This window comes from Rhamphochromis longiceps, linkage group LG23 (assembly GCF_057381845.1).
Source record: "Rhamphochromis longiceps isolate RC_006_pf linkage group LG23, R_longiceps_female_GT1.1, whole genome shotgun sequence".
Classification (NCBI taxonomy): domain Eukaryota; kingdom Metazoa; phylum Chordata; class Actinopteri; order Cichliformes; family Cichlidae; genus Rhamphochromis; species Rhamphochromis longiceps.
The window spans coordinates 17,463,200-17,476,908 of record NC_140578.1 but is presented as its reverse complement, the minus strand read 5'-3'; the positions used below and the strand labels follow the sequence as shown (position 1 = coordinate 17,476,908).

Below are 13,709 nucleotides of genomic sequence, written 5' to 3'. Positions count from 1 at the left end.
CTGATGGAGAGAACAAACACAATCCAGCTGCAGTTATTGATCCATCATCTGTTCATTGACTGACACTTTGATCATGAGTCCTGACATCAGAGATGTGAATGAGTGATGTGACATTTTGAAGAGGTTGAATGTGTGCTGCTTTGTTTTCATATTTCACATTAAAAACACACTTACACTTCTTCAGCCCTGGTGTCAACCATTGGACTCCAGCAGGCTCCACCCTGAAAGGAGGAGGGGGGTCAGACCAGTACAATCTCTTTCAGCATGCACACATGGGCTGTATCCCAATTCAGGGTCTGCAGCCTTAAAGGCTGCATTTTAAGGCCGATTACGTCACAGCGACGCGATGAAGGCTGTCCCAATTCGAAGGCTGCTCGAAATGCGGTTCTCAAATGCGTCCTTCATTTCCCTGAATTTTAAGGATGTGGCGGTATAGACTTCCTGGCCCAACATATCCCAGAATGCATAGCGCGGCGGTGGGTGTGGATAATTTTGGCGAAAAAAAACGGCGGATGAGGGGCGCCCGAAGAGTAAACTTTAAGTAAGTACTGAATATTATGTCACTTATTTATGTGGAAATGTTTAATAACGAAGAACATTAAAACATTACTGTTGGCCACATGTCAGCAAAGTTATGTGACATTAGTGACGTTTGTGCTAACTTGGTTTTAAAGCCTTTACTTTAAAATATACGCCGTTCAATAGCTAACCTTAATATTACAGAGAATGATCAAAGCTCATGTAGAAACAAACAAACAAATGAACAAAAGATTTTCTCCTTCATTTCTGTCAAACAATGCTGTATGAAACGTTTCCAGCTGTTAGTATCATGGTTGCTAGGCAACCTGGGCAGTGCGACGGAGGCTAGACCGTCCCATTTCGCAAGCCTCGCACTTCCGGCCTTAGCGGTCATTGAGTATGCGGCCCTTGTGGACCGTTAAGGCTGCGTACTTTAAGGCTGCAGACCCTGAATTGTGATACAGCCATGGACATTACATTGCTCCCTGTTAGTAGACCTCTCTGCATTAAATCATCACAATTAATCACTCGCTCTCTTCCACAGCATGGAGTGTTCCCTTCCCTTAATTTCCAAAATGCCTATCATTGGGGAGGTGGGGGGGGGGGGGGGGGGGGGGGGGATTATTCTAGGGTCTACTTTACAATATAAAGCACCTTGAGGCAACTATTGCTGTTATTTAGCACTTTATAAATAAAACTGAATTGAAATTTGAATTGAATACACTTATTGTTAGACACTGATAAAGGAACAGTCCAACATTTTCACACTAGACTTGAATCCATACATTGATCAAGTTGCTGATGATTTGGACTGATCCTGGATCTTTCTGGTTTTTTGCAGCTACTCTTTTGTTTTATTTTTTCCTGGGTCACAGTCTATTCCATCCCTCCCATTCACTTCTACAAATATTTTCCCTTTTCTCTGGGTCTGCATTTCCTTTTGTGTTCTTTGCCCCTGTACTGATTCTGTCATGCCCTCATCTGGAAATATGTTGCAAAAAAAAGCTTAAAAATTATTTCAGACATTTTATAGTTAAGTGCAAGACCAACTCAAAACAGACCATCAAAGATTCAACCATGTTACAGTTATTCAACCTTGTTGCAGTAAAAAATGCAACAGAATTGATGATTGATGATGGTTAGTAACAGCAGTAACTCTATATTTTGCTAACACAGTAATGCCACATTGCAATTAGGGCATGAAAAGAATGTAATATTTTAAGAATTATTGCTTATTTTTCCTATACAATTGTACACTTGTGGAGGTACGCAATAACGACCGGAGAGGTTTCAGTGTCTCACTCCAACTTTATTAACTGACTCTGAACAACCTCACACACAGTAAGCGCCAAAATCTCCACCCCAGGACTTCCCTTCAACTTGGGTGTGAGTGGAGCCACCTGGTGGTCCACCACACACTATCCTTTATGCAAATAACAGAGCTCAAGTACTGATCCTGACAAGTTTCATCTGGTTTTAAAAAACTTAAAATAGGACAGTTGACATGTTGTGTGCTGTGTGCAGCAGGCAGGAAAGAGGGACCCTCATGCAGACTTGTGGAGACGAAACGTAAACTCAAAGAACTCAGCTTTATTACTGGCATAAATCAAAACAGAAAACTAAAGTGATAAGGCTAGAAACAGAGCTTGGAACAGAACACACAGGCGAGTATGAGGGTATGACGCAACGATGAGCAGGGGAAGACGCAGACACCAAATACAAGAGGTGAACAGTACCAAGAGGAAGCAGCTGGGAGACATGGCTGACACGAATTACACAGATGAGACGGGGGGAGGGCAAAACAAGAAGCACAAGACAAAAGCAGGCTTGACACAGAGAAATAGACATAACAGGTTTGACACCAAGCACCCAACATACGGAGATAAAACTGAACAGACTTAATCTTCTCTAGGGTTAAGACACCAGGCGTACAGGAAGGCACAGAAACAGAAGAGAGACCACAGAGACAAGAGTGACAAGGAAGACACAGAACAGGAATGAGCATGGAATCAAAACCTAAGAGCTAAACTCTGAACAAGAATAAAACCGAAACACCAGATAGTAATAACCAAAACAGCAATACTAGACAATCAGAACAAAAACCATAATACAGACTAACAGCAGAACTCAAAACACGAGGACCAATAGCTTAAATAGAATTGCATTGGAGATCGTGTGGAACTATTGGAATTTCTGAGATAAGTTGTACAATTCTTTTAGAAGTAAATGTATTAGTATTTAAAGTAGGTATGTAAATTAACACATTAATGCTAAATGTTTCGTAGTAATTCGAATATCTTTATATATATTTCTTATATTTGATATTCAGCTAAACTGTGCAAACAGTCATGAGGGACATGTAAATATGCTTGCATGAGATGGAAATAAAGCATTTTGTGATTATTTACACATTATTTTTTATTTATTTGAAATAATCCAAAAAGTCAATAAATGGCAACAAAAAACAGTTATTATTGTTCCCGGACAAACTCCTAGAGTTCCACAACATAAATATCTCATTATCATTAAACTAGACTAGTGTTTCTGTTGTGATCAAAGAGCAAACTTTGTAACATTTGTAACACACATGTCAAAAAGGAACTGAGTGAACAGAGAAAACATTTCAGAATCAGATTACTCTATCATTCCCTGAGGAAAGTATATTCTTACTTCTCTATCAGACATTTTCTCCATACCTGAGTGTGTCCAGTCTCCAGCATGGATCCTTCAGTCCAACCAAAAGGAGATTTATCCCTGAGGCTCCTGGGTGGTTGTAGCTCATGTCCAGCTCTCTCAGATGGGAGGGATTAGAGCTCAGAGCTGAGGCCAGAGAAGTACAGCCTTTCTCTGTGATCAGACACCCTGATAGACTGCAGACAGAACAATTGATATGTGAACACTTTTTTGGTCCTGTGTTATTGCTCCTTGCTTTTTTTTTTTTTTTTTTTTAAGATTAATTGCCATGCATTTAGTTAATTTTACATTTTTTTATAGCAACAACAATTTAGAACACATAATATAAGTTGTGTCAACTTTTATTATTGATAATGAGGTACTATAAGTTTTTTTTTGTTTGTTTTTTTTTTCTTTGCCTATTGTATTTGCTAGTTTTTGTCAGTATGCAAATGTATACTTATAGTACATGAAGCCTGCAGTCAGCTGAGACTAAAATGCTTCTCCCACTGAAAACACTACATCCAGATTAACAGAATCAACCTTCTGGAACTTCAGTCCTGCTGTTTCTTTAAAAGGGACCTCTGGCTAATACGACGGGTTCGGTGTTTATTGTCTTGTCTGGGTGAACTTTGCTAGAGACAGAGAGCGGCGTTGAAAGGCTGCTCCAACGGAACTTATTGTTTCGTAGGAAAACACGAACACAGTGTACAGTCGAGTCTTAATAGCTTACAACTGGGCTCGTCAGGCACTCTTTTTGGCTGCAGTGGTTGCTATTATTATATTTACATTCTTCCATCTCGTACTTTTCCACTTTCCTTTTTCTCTCTCCCTCGCTCACAGACACATCACAGGTATGGCAGTCCATTCTCCCTGCAGCACGGACTACACTGCCCATGAGGCTACATTCTTTAGGGCTATGCCTGTAGCACTCTGCCTATTGCCTTCATATTAATTAATTTTTGAATAATAATTTTTAAAAATATTTCTTCACGTCATTATGTGGGCAGCAAGCAGGGATGACATGGGCCATGAGATTGATACACAGGCATTAGAGCCTCTTAACGCGTGTTTTGTTTGGGTTTCCACCGGCGTGGAATTACCAGAAATAGAGAGGGCATAGCCTAACATATCAAACAGGAAAATACTGCCGCATAATCCATTTATTTCAACAAAGTAACTGTATTCTGAATACCACCTTTTTAAACTGTAACTGTAACGGAATACAGTTACTCATTTTTTAAATTTTAAATACGCAACACCAGTGCATGTATTCCGTTACTCCCCAACACTGGACCTTATTTTAAACATCTGTAAATGGGATCCTCAGGAGCCACTCATCCAGTTTGGAGGTCCCTGCCCCGACTGCTCCGATTACTACAGAAACCACTTTTGCCTTCATCTTCCATATCTTTGTGAGTTCCTCTCTCATTCCATGGTATTTCTCAAGCTTCTTATATTCCTTCTTCCTGATATTGCTATAATCAGAATCAGAATCAGAATCGTGTTTATTGGCCAAGTATATGTGCAGACACATACAGGGAATTTGGTTCCGGTAGATGGTGGCTCTCAAGCACAGCAATGTAAATCACACACACACACACACACACACACACACACACACACACACACACACACACACACACACACACACACACACACACACACACACACACGTGTCTATATATACATATTACATACATATTACACATACATACTGTACACAAAGCTGTGTAAACCAACTATAAATAACGAATCTAAACTTATATACATAAAATACAGCAATGAATGAGGTGGAATGAATACTACAAAATGTACATAACGTGCAGTTGCAGTCTGGCAGTGGGAGCAGTGTGACAGGTCAACTGTTAAGAAGGGAGATGGCGAGGGGAAAGAAACTGTTCCTGTGTCGGGTGGTCCTGGTCTGCAGGCTTCTGTACCGTCTGCCAGAGGGCAGCAGATCAAAAAGTCTGTGTGCTGGGTGTGAGGGGTCTGTGTTGATTTTCCCTGCCCGTTTCCTGGTTCTTGAGAGGTACAGATCCTGGATGGAGGGCAGGGGGGTGCCGATGATCTTTCTGCTGCCCGTACAGTCCGCTGCAGTCTGCTCCTGTCCTGTTTAGTGGCTGCTCCTTACCAGACTGTGATGGAGGAGCACAGGACAGACTCAATGACCGCAGTGTAGAACTGGATCAGCAGCTCCTGTGGAAGACTGTACTTCCCCAGTTGTCTCAGGAAGTACATCCTCTGCTGGGTCTTTTTGAGGATGGAGTTGATGTTGGTCTCCCACTTCAGGTCCTGGGAGATGGTTGTACCCAGGAACTTGAAGGTCTTCACAGTTGACACAGGGCTGTCTGATATGGTGAGGGGGGGCAGAGTTGAGGGATGTCTCTTGAAGTCCACTGTCATCTCTACAGTCTTAAGAGTGTTCAGCTCCAGATTGTGCTGACTGCACCAGAGTACCAGCCGCTCAACTTCTTGCCGGTATGCAGACTCATCACCATCTTGAATGAGGCCAATGACAGTGGTGTCATCTGCAAACTTTAGGAGTTTGACAGCCGAGTTCTTGGTGGTGCAGTCGTTAGTGTAGAGGGAGAACAGTAGTGGTGAGAGGACACATCCTTGAGGGGCACCAATACTGAGGGACCGGGTTTCAGAGGTGATCTCCCCCAGCCTCACTTGTTGCTTTCTGTCTGTCAGGAAGCTGGTGATCCACTGACAGGTAGCTGGTGACACGCTGAGCTGGGAGAGTTTGGAGGAAAGAAGTTCAGGCACAATGGTGTTAAAAGCCGAACTAAAGTCCACAAACAGGACCCTGGCATAAGTTCCCGGGCGGTCAAGGTGTTGCAGGATGTAATGCAGCCCCATGTTCACTGCATCATCCACCGACCTGTTTGCCCGGTAGGCAAACTGCAGAGGGTCCAGCTGGTGGCCTGTAATGTCTTTCAGATGGGCTAACACCAGTCGTTCGAAGGATTTCATGACCACAGAAGTCAAGGCGACAGGTCTGTAGTCATTCAGTCCTGTGATGGTGGGTTTCTTGGGAACAGGGATGATGGTGGAGCGTTTGAAGCAGGAGGGAACTTCACACAGCTCCAGGGATCTGTTGAAGATGCGAGTAAAGATGGGAGCCAGCTGTTCAGCACAGGTTTTGAGGCAGGAGGGTGAGACGCCGTCTGGTCCGGGGGCTTTATAACTTTATATAGCTACGACTAGGGCCATCTTCCTCTGCTTGGTTTAGCTCCTCCTTTAGCCATTTCATTATCTGCTCACTGGTAGAGCATACGTATTAATTGCCCAGATCTTGTACTTCCCATTCGGCTGACTCCTCAGAACTTGTCTTATTATCTGGGTGGTTGTGGCTTTCCTAGAAGACTCATTTACCTGTGGGATTCCCAGGTACTAGAAACTGTCCTTAGTGTCTGAATTGCTGCTTTCTGATAGTCCAATTCCCTCTGTTCTGACTACCCCCCTTCTCTTTGTTACTGTCAGAGTACATCTCCAGTCCAAATGATTTTCAGATGTCAATGCTGTGCATCCTAGTGGTGTGGATCAGTGAATCAATGTATCATTCACTTCATGGCGTACAACTTGATATCATCCATGTAACACACCTAGCTAAGGATTGCTCCATTCCATTGTTCGTATCTGTAGCTAGAGTAGTTAATGATCTGGTTGAGGGGGTTCAGGCCTATTCATTGCAGCAGTAAGGACAGAACATCCCCTTGTAAATCCTGCACATGCTGGTATATTGTGTGATAAGAGCCGTTTAACCGGCCATTGTAAGGTTGATGAAGAGTATGTTTATTACAGGACAAGCACTGTGGAATTCCCAGTACCAGTGTGGTCATGGGTTTTTGACTGTCCTGCTGAGTGTTTCAAGTCTCAACCACTGAATACAATCCAGATTACAACACAGACTGGACATGTGTACCTAGTCAAATAATCACATACACTATAAACCTACACTGGAGATTTTTATATATTGGAATCCCCATGTTAATCATTTAACCTATATATTCAAACTGTATATGACCCATCACCTCAGGTCAAATATCATGCACATTTATATTGAAACTTCATACCACTTGTACACTCGCCAGCAGTTTTTTCTGTCTTTTTGTGTCTCTGCTGTTTGTACTTAAAGGCTCAACACCCCAGGGTTTGCTTTGCTTCTTTGCTGTATGTTTTCTTGCTGTTCTGTGTATTGTGATGCGCTTTTTTGTTGTTCATATAACTCTATTTAATAAATTGTGTTTATTAACACCGGAGGAGGAGGCTTGAGGAGATTTCCTCATTGTTCCTGTCTCCCCTATTCCATCCCCTATCTGGATGACAGAGATGAGAGAAGTAGGAACGGACAGAGCAAGAGGGAGAAAAAGAGACAGAGAGGAAGGCAACATGACAGCCTTTGTGCATAATAACGTCAATATAGTGTCATGCATTGTGCAATGCTAAAAAAACATTCCTTAGAAATATGTATGGCAAAATTATGTCCCATTTCTGTGAGAATAGTCTTACCTTCCTTTGGCCTGTGTACTTTCTTTGGTTTTTCTTTGTTCTACACAAGACCTATAAATATTTATTTATTTCCATTTTCAATTTTGTTTTAAGAATTGGAATTTTAGGTCATTTTTTCATTTCCTGCAGTCTTCTGAATTATGTATTCTATATCTACAATTCATAACAATAAAAGGGAATTAATATATCTCAAATACAAAATAGCCCTGAACTCAGCCCAGCCAACTATTAGTCAGCTATCAAATGTGTATGAAGTCACTTGTTATTATGAAATATAAAACATACAAACAAACAGAAAATCTGAATATTAAAAAAAATCTACAGTAATGGAGAGCATAACACAAGAGTAACGCAATTTCTATTCTCTGTATGTCCTGTACATGTGGCAGAATCGACAAATAAAGTTGACTTTGACTTTGACTTTGAACACCACAGGAAAAAGTTAAATGTAATTTGGTGATTCTGTGAGGGTTAGCTGTTTAAGTATTAACACAATTCAATTTGTTATGATCAGCAAAAATACCAGATTCCTGACCTTAGAGATTCCAGTTTACAATGTGGATCTTTCAGTCCTTCAGAGAAAAGCTTCGCTCCTAAATCCTGCAGGTCGTTGTTACTTAGGTCCAGCTCTCTGAGACTAGAGGACTGGAAGTTGAGAACAGAGGACAGTGCTGCACAGCTTCTTCCTGAGAGATTACAGCCATCCAGTCTGAAAAGCAATATTTGTGATAAGAGTAAATTACTGTAGACGTAGACAAAAGAAGAGAAAAAAGAAATTTCTATACCCACTTCACGGTTAAAAAAAAAACAACTAAAATTTGAGTTGGAGCAAAAATGAAATATTTTAAATTTCCTTTGTGAAAAAACAATTAAATCACTCTGTCTAAATACTCCTTTTGGCATAGTCAAAAGGCACTATTTGTCACTTTCCAATAGAATGCAATAGAAAAATAAAAACTCCTGGAAGTTTGCATGATATTCTTGCAAAAGCATTTAAAATAAAAACCATAAACAAGCAAACAAACAAACAAAGGAACAAATAAATACATATAACACTTACATAAGTATTTACAACCATGAAACTAAAAATTGAGCTCAGGTGTATTCTGTTTCCATTGATACAGTTATCTGTCAGATATATCTAAAAGTTGAATAGAGTCCACCTGTTGATTGGGTATGATTCATAAAGGCACTTGCTGGTCTATAAAAGGTCCCATAGGTGACAGTGTGCATTTCAGAGCAAAAACAGGGAGGTAACCAAAAATCCAGTGTTGACTCTAACAAAGTAGAAGAGCGGAGAATGTTCTAGAATGACAAACATTCATACAGTAATCCACCACTCTGTCTTTATGGTAGTTGCCAGATTAAAGCACTCCTCAGTTAAAAAGACTATGATATGCAACCAAATTTGTGATTCGTAATTATCTTTGCTAATTCTGTTTTGTTCTGTATTAATCAAAGCCATATAAATTCGTTTGTCCAGCAAAGAGCCTCATGAACCTTTCAAATAGCTATAATCATGACAGAGAATAGTTTCAGCAAGCAACAACAGCAAGCCTCACTTTAGAGCATGTCCATTGCAATTGTGAATTCATAAACTAAGTCATCTGTAAACTTTTGGAAACTTAAAAATAAAATCTTTTTGATTTAACTTGAAGCTTTTTTTACCTTATGGAAAGAATCCATTTTAAGTTTTTTCTATTTGCACATTATTTCTTTTGTTTAAAGAATACTAGCATTTCAGTTTGTATTAAATCATATTTTGATTTATATTATTTTTATTTTGATAGTCCTATTAGGTAATGTTCAAAATAAATTATTATTTTAAAATTCATATGTTTCCTGGGCTATTGTTTTAATTTTCTGTGGTACAAGACAACAGAGAAATATTCACAGGTGGGCAGACTTGAGCAGGTGAGATACTGGAGCCTAGAAATGGAGGCTTGCCCACAGGAATTAATTAATTTGAAAAAAATAACGCGTTAAAAAAATTAACGCATTTAATCGCACTTAGCATTCCAAGCAAAGAGGAACTTTTGGCAATGCATGATTTCTTAGTATACCGATTATACTGATACGGCTACAAAAATGGAAGAATCTGAAGAAAGTGCATTGATCGGAGGCTAATTTAATTTCAAAAGACTACCAGACGGAAGCCTTGATAAAAGTGTGGTGTTGTGCAAACTGTGCAAAAAGGAGTTTGCATACCACGGAAGCACTTCAACCTTATGGTACCATCTAATGCAAAACATGTTGCAGAGCTGTTAGCACTAGCAGTCCGAGTACCAACAAAACGTGTTGGCAGCCCAAACTTGAGGACTGGCTTCAGGACCAAAATTAGTAAGTCAACATTGGACAAAATTACAAATTCTTTTGCAAAATGGATTGCTCTGGACTGTAGACCACTATCAGTTGTAGAAGATAGGGGGTTAGAAAATGTGCTACAGTTAGTGTCATATGATCCAACTTTCCAACTACCGTGTCAAAAGCTTTATGACACTGAAAAGTAAACAAAATTGGATGTATTACAGACAGCCCTGCTAATATATAGGAAGTACACTAGGAGCAAACAAGACTGGGGCAACAGAAAGAGCCAGGATGTTTCCACACGGTGGAATTCAACGTTGGGTATGGTTTCTCGTCTACTAAGGAATCAAGAGACTGTTTTTACTGCTTTAGAAAAACAAAAGCACAAGCTACAGTTGTTGCCAAAAGTTTTGAGAATTACATAAATATTGGAAATTGGAAAAACTGCTGTTTAAGTTTTTATAATAGCAATTTGCATATACTCCAGAATGTTATGAAGAGTGATCAGATGAATTGCATAGTCCTTCTTTGCCATGAAAATTAACTTAATCCCAAAAAAACTTTTCCACTGCATTTCATTGCTGTCACTCAAGGACCTGCTGAGATCATTTCAGTAATCGTCTTGTTAACTCAGGTGAGAATGTTGACGAGCACAAGGCTGGAGATCATTATGTCAGGCTGATTGGGTTAGAATGGCAGACCTAACATGTTAAAAGGAGGGTGATGCTTGAAATCATTGTTCTTCCATTGTTAACCATGGTGACCTGCAAAGAAACGTGTGCAGCCATCATTGCGTTGCATAAAAATGGCTTCACAGGCAAGGATATTGTGGCTACTAAGATTGCACCTAAATCAACAATTTATAGGATTATCAAGAACTTCATGGAAAGAGGTTCAATTCTTGTTAAGAAGGCTTCAGGGCATCCAAGAAAGTCCTAAAGAGGATTCAGCTGCGGGATCGGAGTGCTCAGGAATGGCAGCAGGCAGGTGTGAGCCCATCCGCACGCACAGTGAGGCAAAGACTTTTGGAAGATGGCCTGGTGTCAAGAAGGGCAGCAAAGAAGCCACTTCTCTCCAAAAAAACAACAACAGGGACAGATTGATCTTCTGCAGAAAGTATGGTGAATGGACTGCTGAGGACTGGAGCAAAGTCATATTCTCCGATGAAGCTTCTTTCCAATTGTTTGGGGCATCTGGAAAAAGGCTTGTCCAGAGAAGAAAAGGTGAGCGCTACCATCAGTCCTGTGTCATGCCAACAGTAAAGCATCCTGAGACTATTCATGTGTGGGGTTGCTTCTCATCCAAAGGAGTGGGCTCACTCACAGTTTTGCCCCAAAACACAGCCATGAATAACTAATGTTACCAAAACACCCTCCAACAGCAACTTCTTCCAACAATCCAACAACAGTTTGGTGAAGAACAATGCATTTTTCAGCACAATGGAGCACCGTGCCATAAGACAAAAGTGATAACTAAGTGGCTCAGGGAACAAAACGTTGAAATTTTGGGTCCATGGTCTGGAAACTCCCCAGATCTTAATCCCATTGAGAATTTGTGGTCAATCCTCAATCCTGGGTGGACAAACAAAAACCCACCAATTCTGACAAACTCTAAGAAGTGATTATGACAGAATGGGTTGCTATCAGTCAGGATTTGGCCCAGAAGTTGATTGAGACCTGAAAAAGAAGGGCCAACACTGCAAATACTGACTCTTTGCATAAATATCATGTAATTGTTGATAAAAGCCTTTGAAACGTATGAAGTGCTTGTAATTATATTTCAGTATATCACAGAAACAACTGAAACAAAGCTCTAAAAGCAGTTTAGCAGCAAACTTTGTGAAAATTAATATTTGTGTCATTCTCAAATCTTTTGGCCACGACTGTAGTCATTTTAACTCCATCAGAGCTGGTAAAACTCCAAAAGCTGGCGACTGTCCTTAATCTTTTTAGGGACAGGAACCAGGCAGGACATCTTCCAGAGTGATGGGACTCTCTGCATTACCAGACTCGTGTTGAAGATCCGATGTAGAACTCCAGACAGCTGGGAAGCACAGCACCTGAGGGCCCTGGGCCCTGGGCTTTGCTGGAGTGGAGTCTGCCCAATTCTCTTTTGATGTTATCTGCTGAGAGGGACAGGGTGAGACAGTCTGAGGGGGCAGGAGAGGGGGGAGGAGAAAGGAGGAGATGGGAAGAGCTGGGTGTGGAGACAGGAGACGCAGGGCAGTCAAACCGATTGAAGTGCAGATTTAGGTTGTTAGCACTTTCGACGTCCCCATCCATCCCAACACCTCTCTTTTGTCTCAGGCCAGTGATGGCCCGCATTCCATTCCACACCTCCCTGGTGTTGTTTTCCTGCAGTTTGTTTTCCAGCTTCCTTCTGTAGGACACTTTACCCTCTGCAATCTTGGCTTTCAGCTCCTTCTGCACCAGTTTCAGCTGATCTCTTTCACCGTTTCTGAAAGCTCTTTTTTTCTTGTTCAGGGTTGCTTTGATGTCTTTGGTAACTCAGAGCTTATTGTTGGGGAAGCACAGAATGTTTTTTTGGGAACCACAGTGTCCACAGAGAAGTTGATATAATCTGTAACACAGCCTGTCAGATTGTCAATATTGTCCTGATGAGAATCACAAGGAACATCCCAGTCAGTTGACTCAAAGCATCCCTGCAGGGTCTCTTTTGACTCCTTTGTCCATGTTGGAGGTACTTAGTGTTGACATCTGAATTATTCTGGAAAGATAACACTGAAGGATGGAGAGAGAGTTATGCTCCAACGATTACAAAGTTTCTCCACTACAGGGACAAATGAAAGATAATCTATACTTAGTGGAGGGAAAAATACGTTTTTATCTGTTAGCACTTTCTATTACAGCTAGGTAATAAAGGGGTAATAGTAGGGTAACAAGGGGACACAAGAGGGTTATTACTATGCAATTACCAAAGTCATAACTATGTAATATTCAAGTAATATCATGGCAGCAACAGTGGTTACAGTTGAGTAATATTAGCCTGACCCATGACTGACACCCTCATCACCACTGTGGAGTCATTCCGCTTCCTGGGTATCACCATCACCCAGGACCTCAAGTGTGACACCACTATCGTCTCCGTCATAAAGAAGGCCCAGCAGAGGATGTACTTCCTGAGGCAGCAGAAGAAAATTCAATCTGCCAACATGGATGATGATGCAGTTCTACACTACAATCATTGAGTTCATCCTCACCTCCTCCAACACCGTGTAGTATGCTGGAGTCACCATCAGGGACAAACAGAGACTGCAGCGTGTTGTGCGCTCTGCTAAGAAGGTGATTGGCCACAGACTCCCATCTCTGCAGGACCTATACACCTCCAGGACACTGGGGCGTACAGCTCACATCACAGCTGACCCTTCTCACCCTGGACAGAGTCTGTTTGACATGCCCCCCTAAGGCAGGAGGCTCCGGTCCATTTGGACCAGAACCTCTCGCCAAAAGAACAGTTTCTTCCCCTCTGCTGTTGGACTCATGAACAATAACCATAAGACTACCACAAACACATGACCGTATACTGTGTCATCTACATCTGTTCCATTTTTGCACTGATCATCACCTTCATTTATGTATATATCGATCTTCTTAGCACTTTTAATTTTTGTTTTTATATTTATTTAAGTGTTTGTCTTATAGTATCTTTTGCACTAAGTACCGCAGCAATTT

At 41.0% G+C, this 13,709-nt stretch overlaps 1 protein-coding gene across 1 annotated transcript in view; it reads right to left on the bottom strand.

Moving 5' to 3' along the window:
* LOC146641553 (protein NLRC3-like) overlaps positions 1–13,709 on the bottom strand; it is a 41,885-nt gene that overhangs the window by 1,101 nt on the left and 27,075 nt on the right. Inside the window, exons 6-8 of the mRNA XM_085399550.1 lie at positions 8,246–8,419; positions 3,216–3,389; positions 175–221 (exon numbers count right to left, since the gene is read on the bottom strand). Coding sequence (XP_085255676.1) covers positions 175–221; positions 3,216–3,389; positions 8,246–8,419 — 395 coding nt within the window. The remainder of the gene's footprint in view (positions 1–174; positions 222–3,215; positions 3,390–8,245; positions 8,420–13,709) is intronic.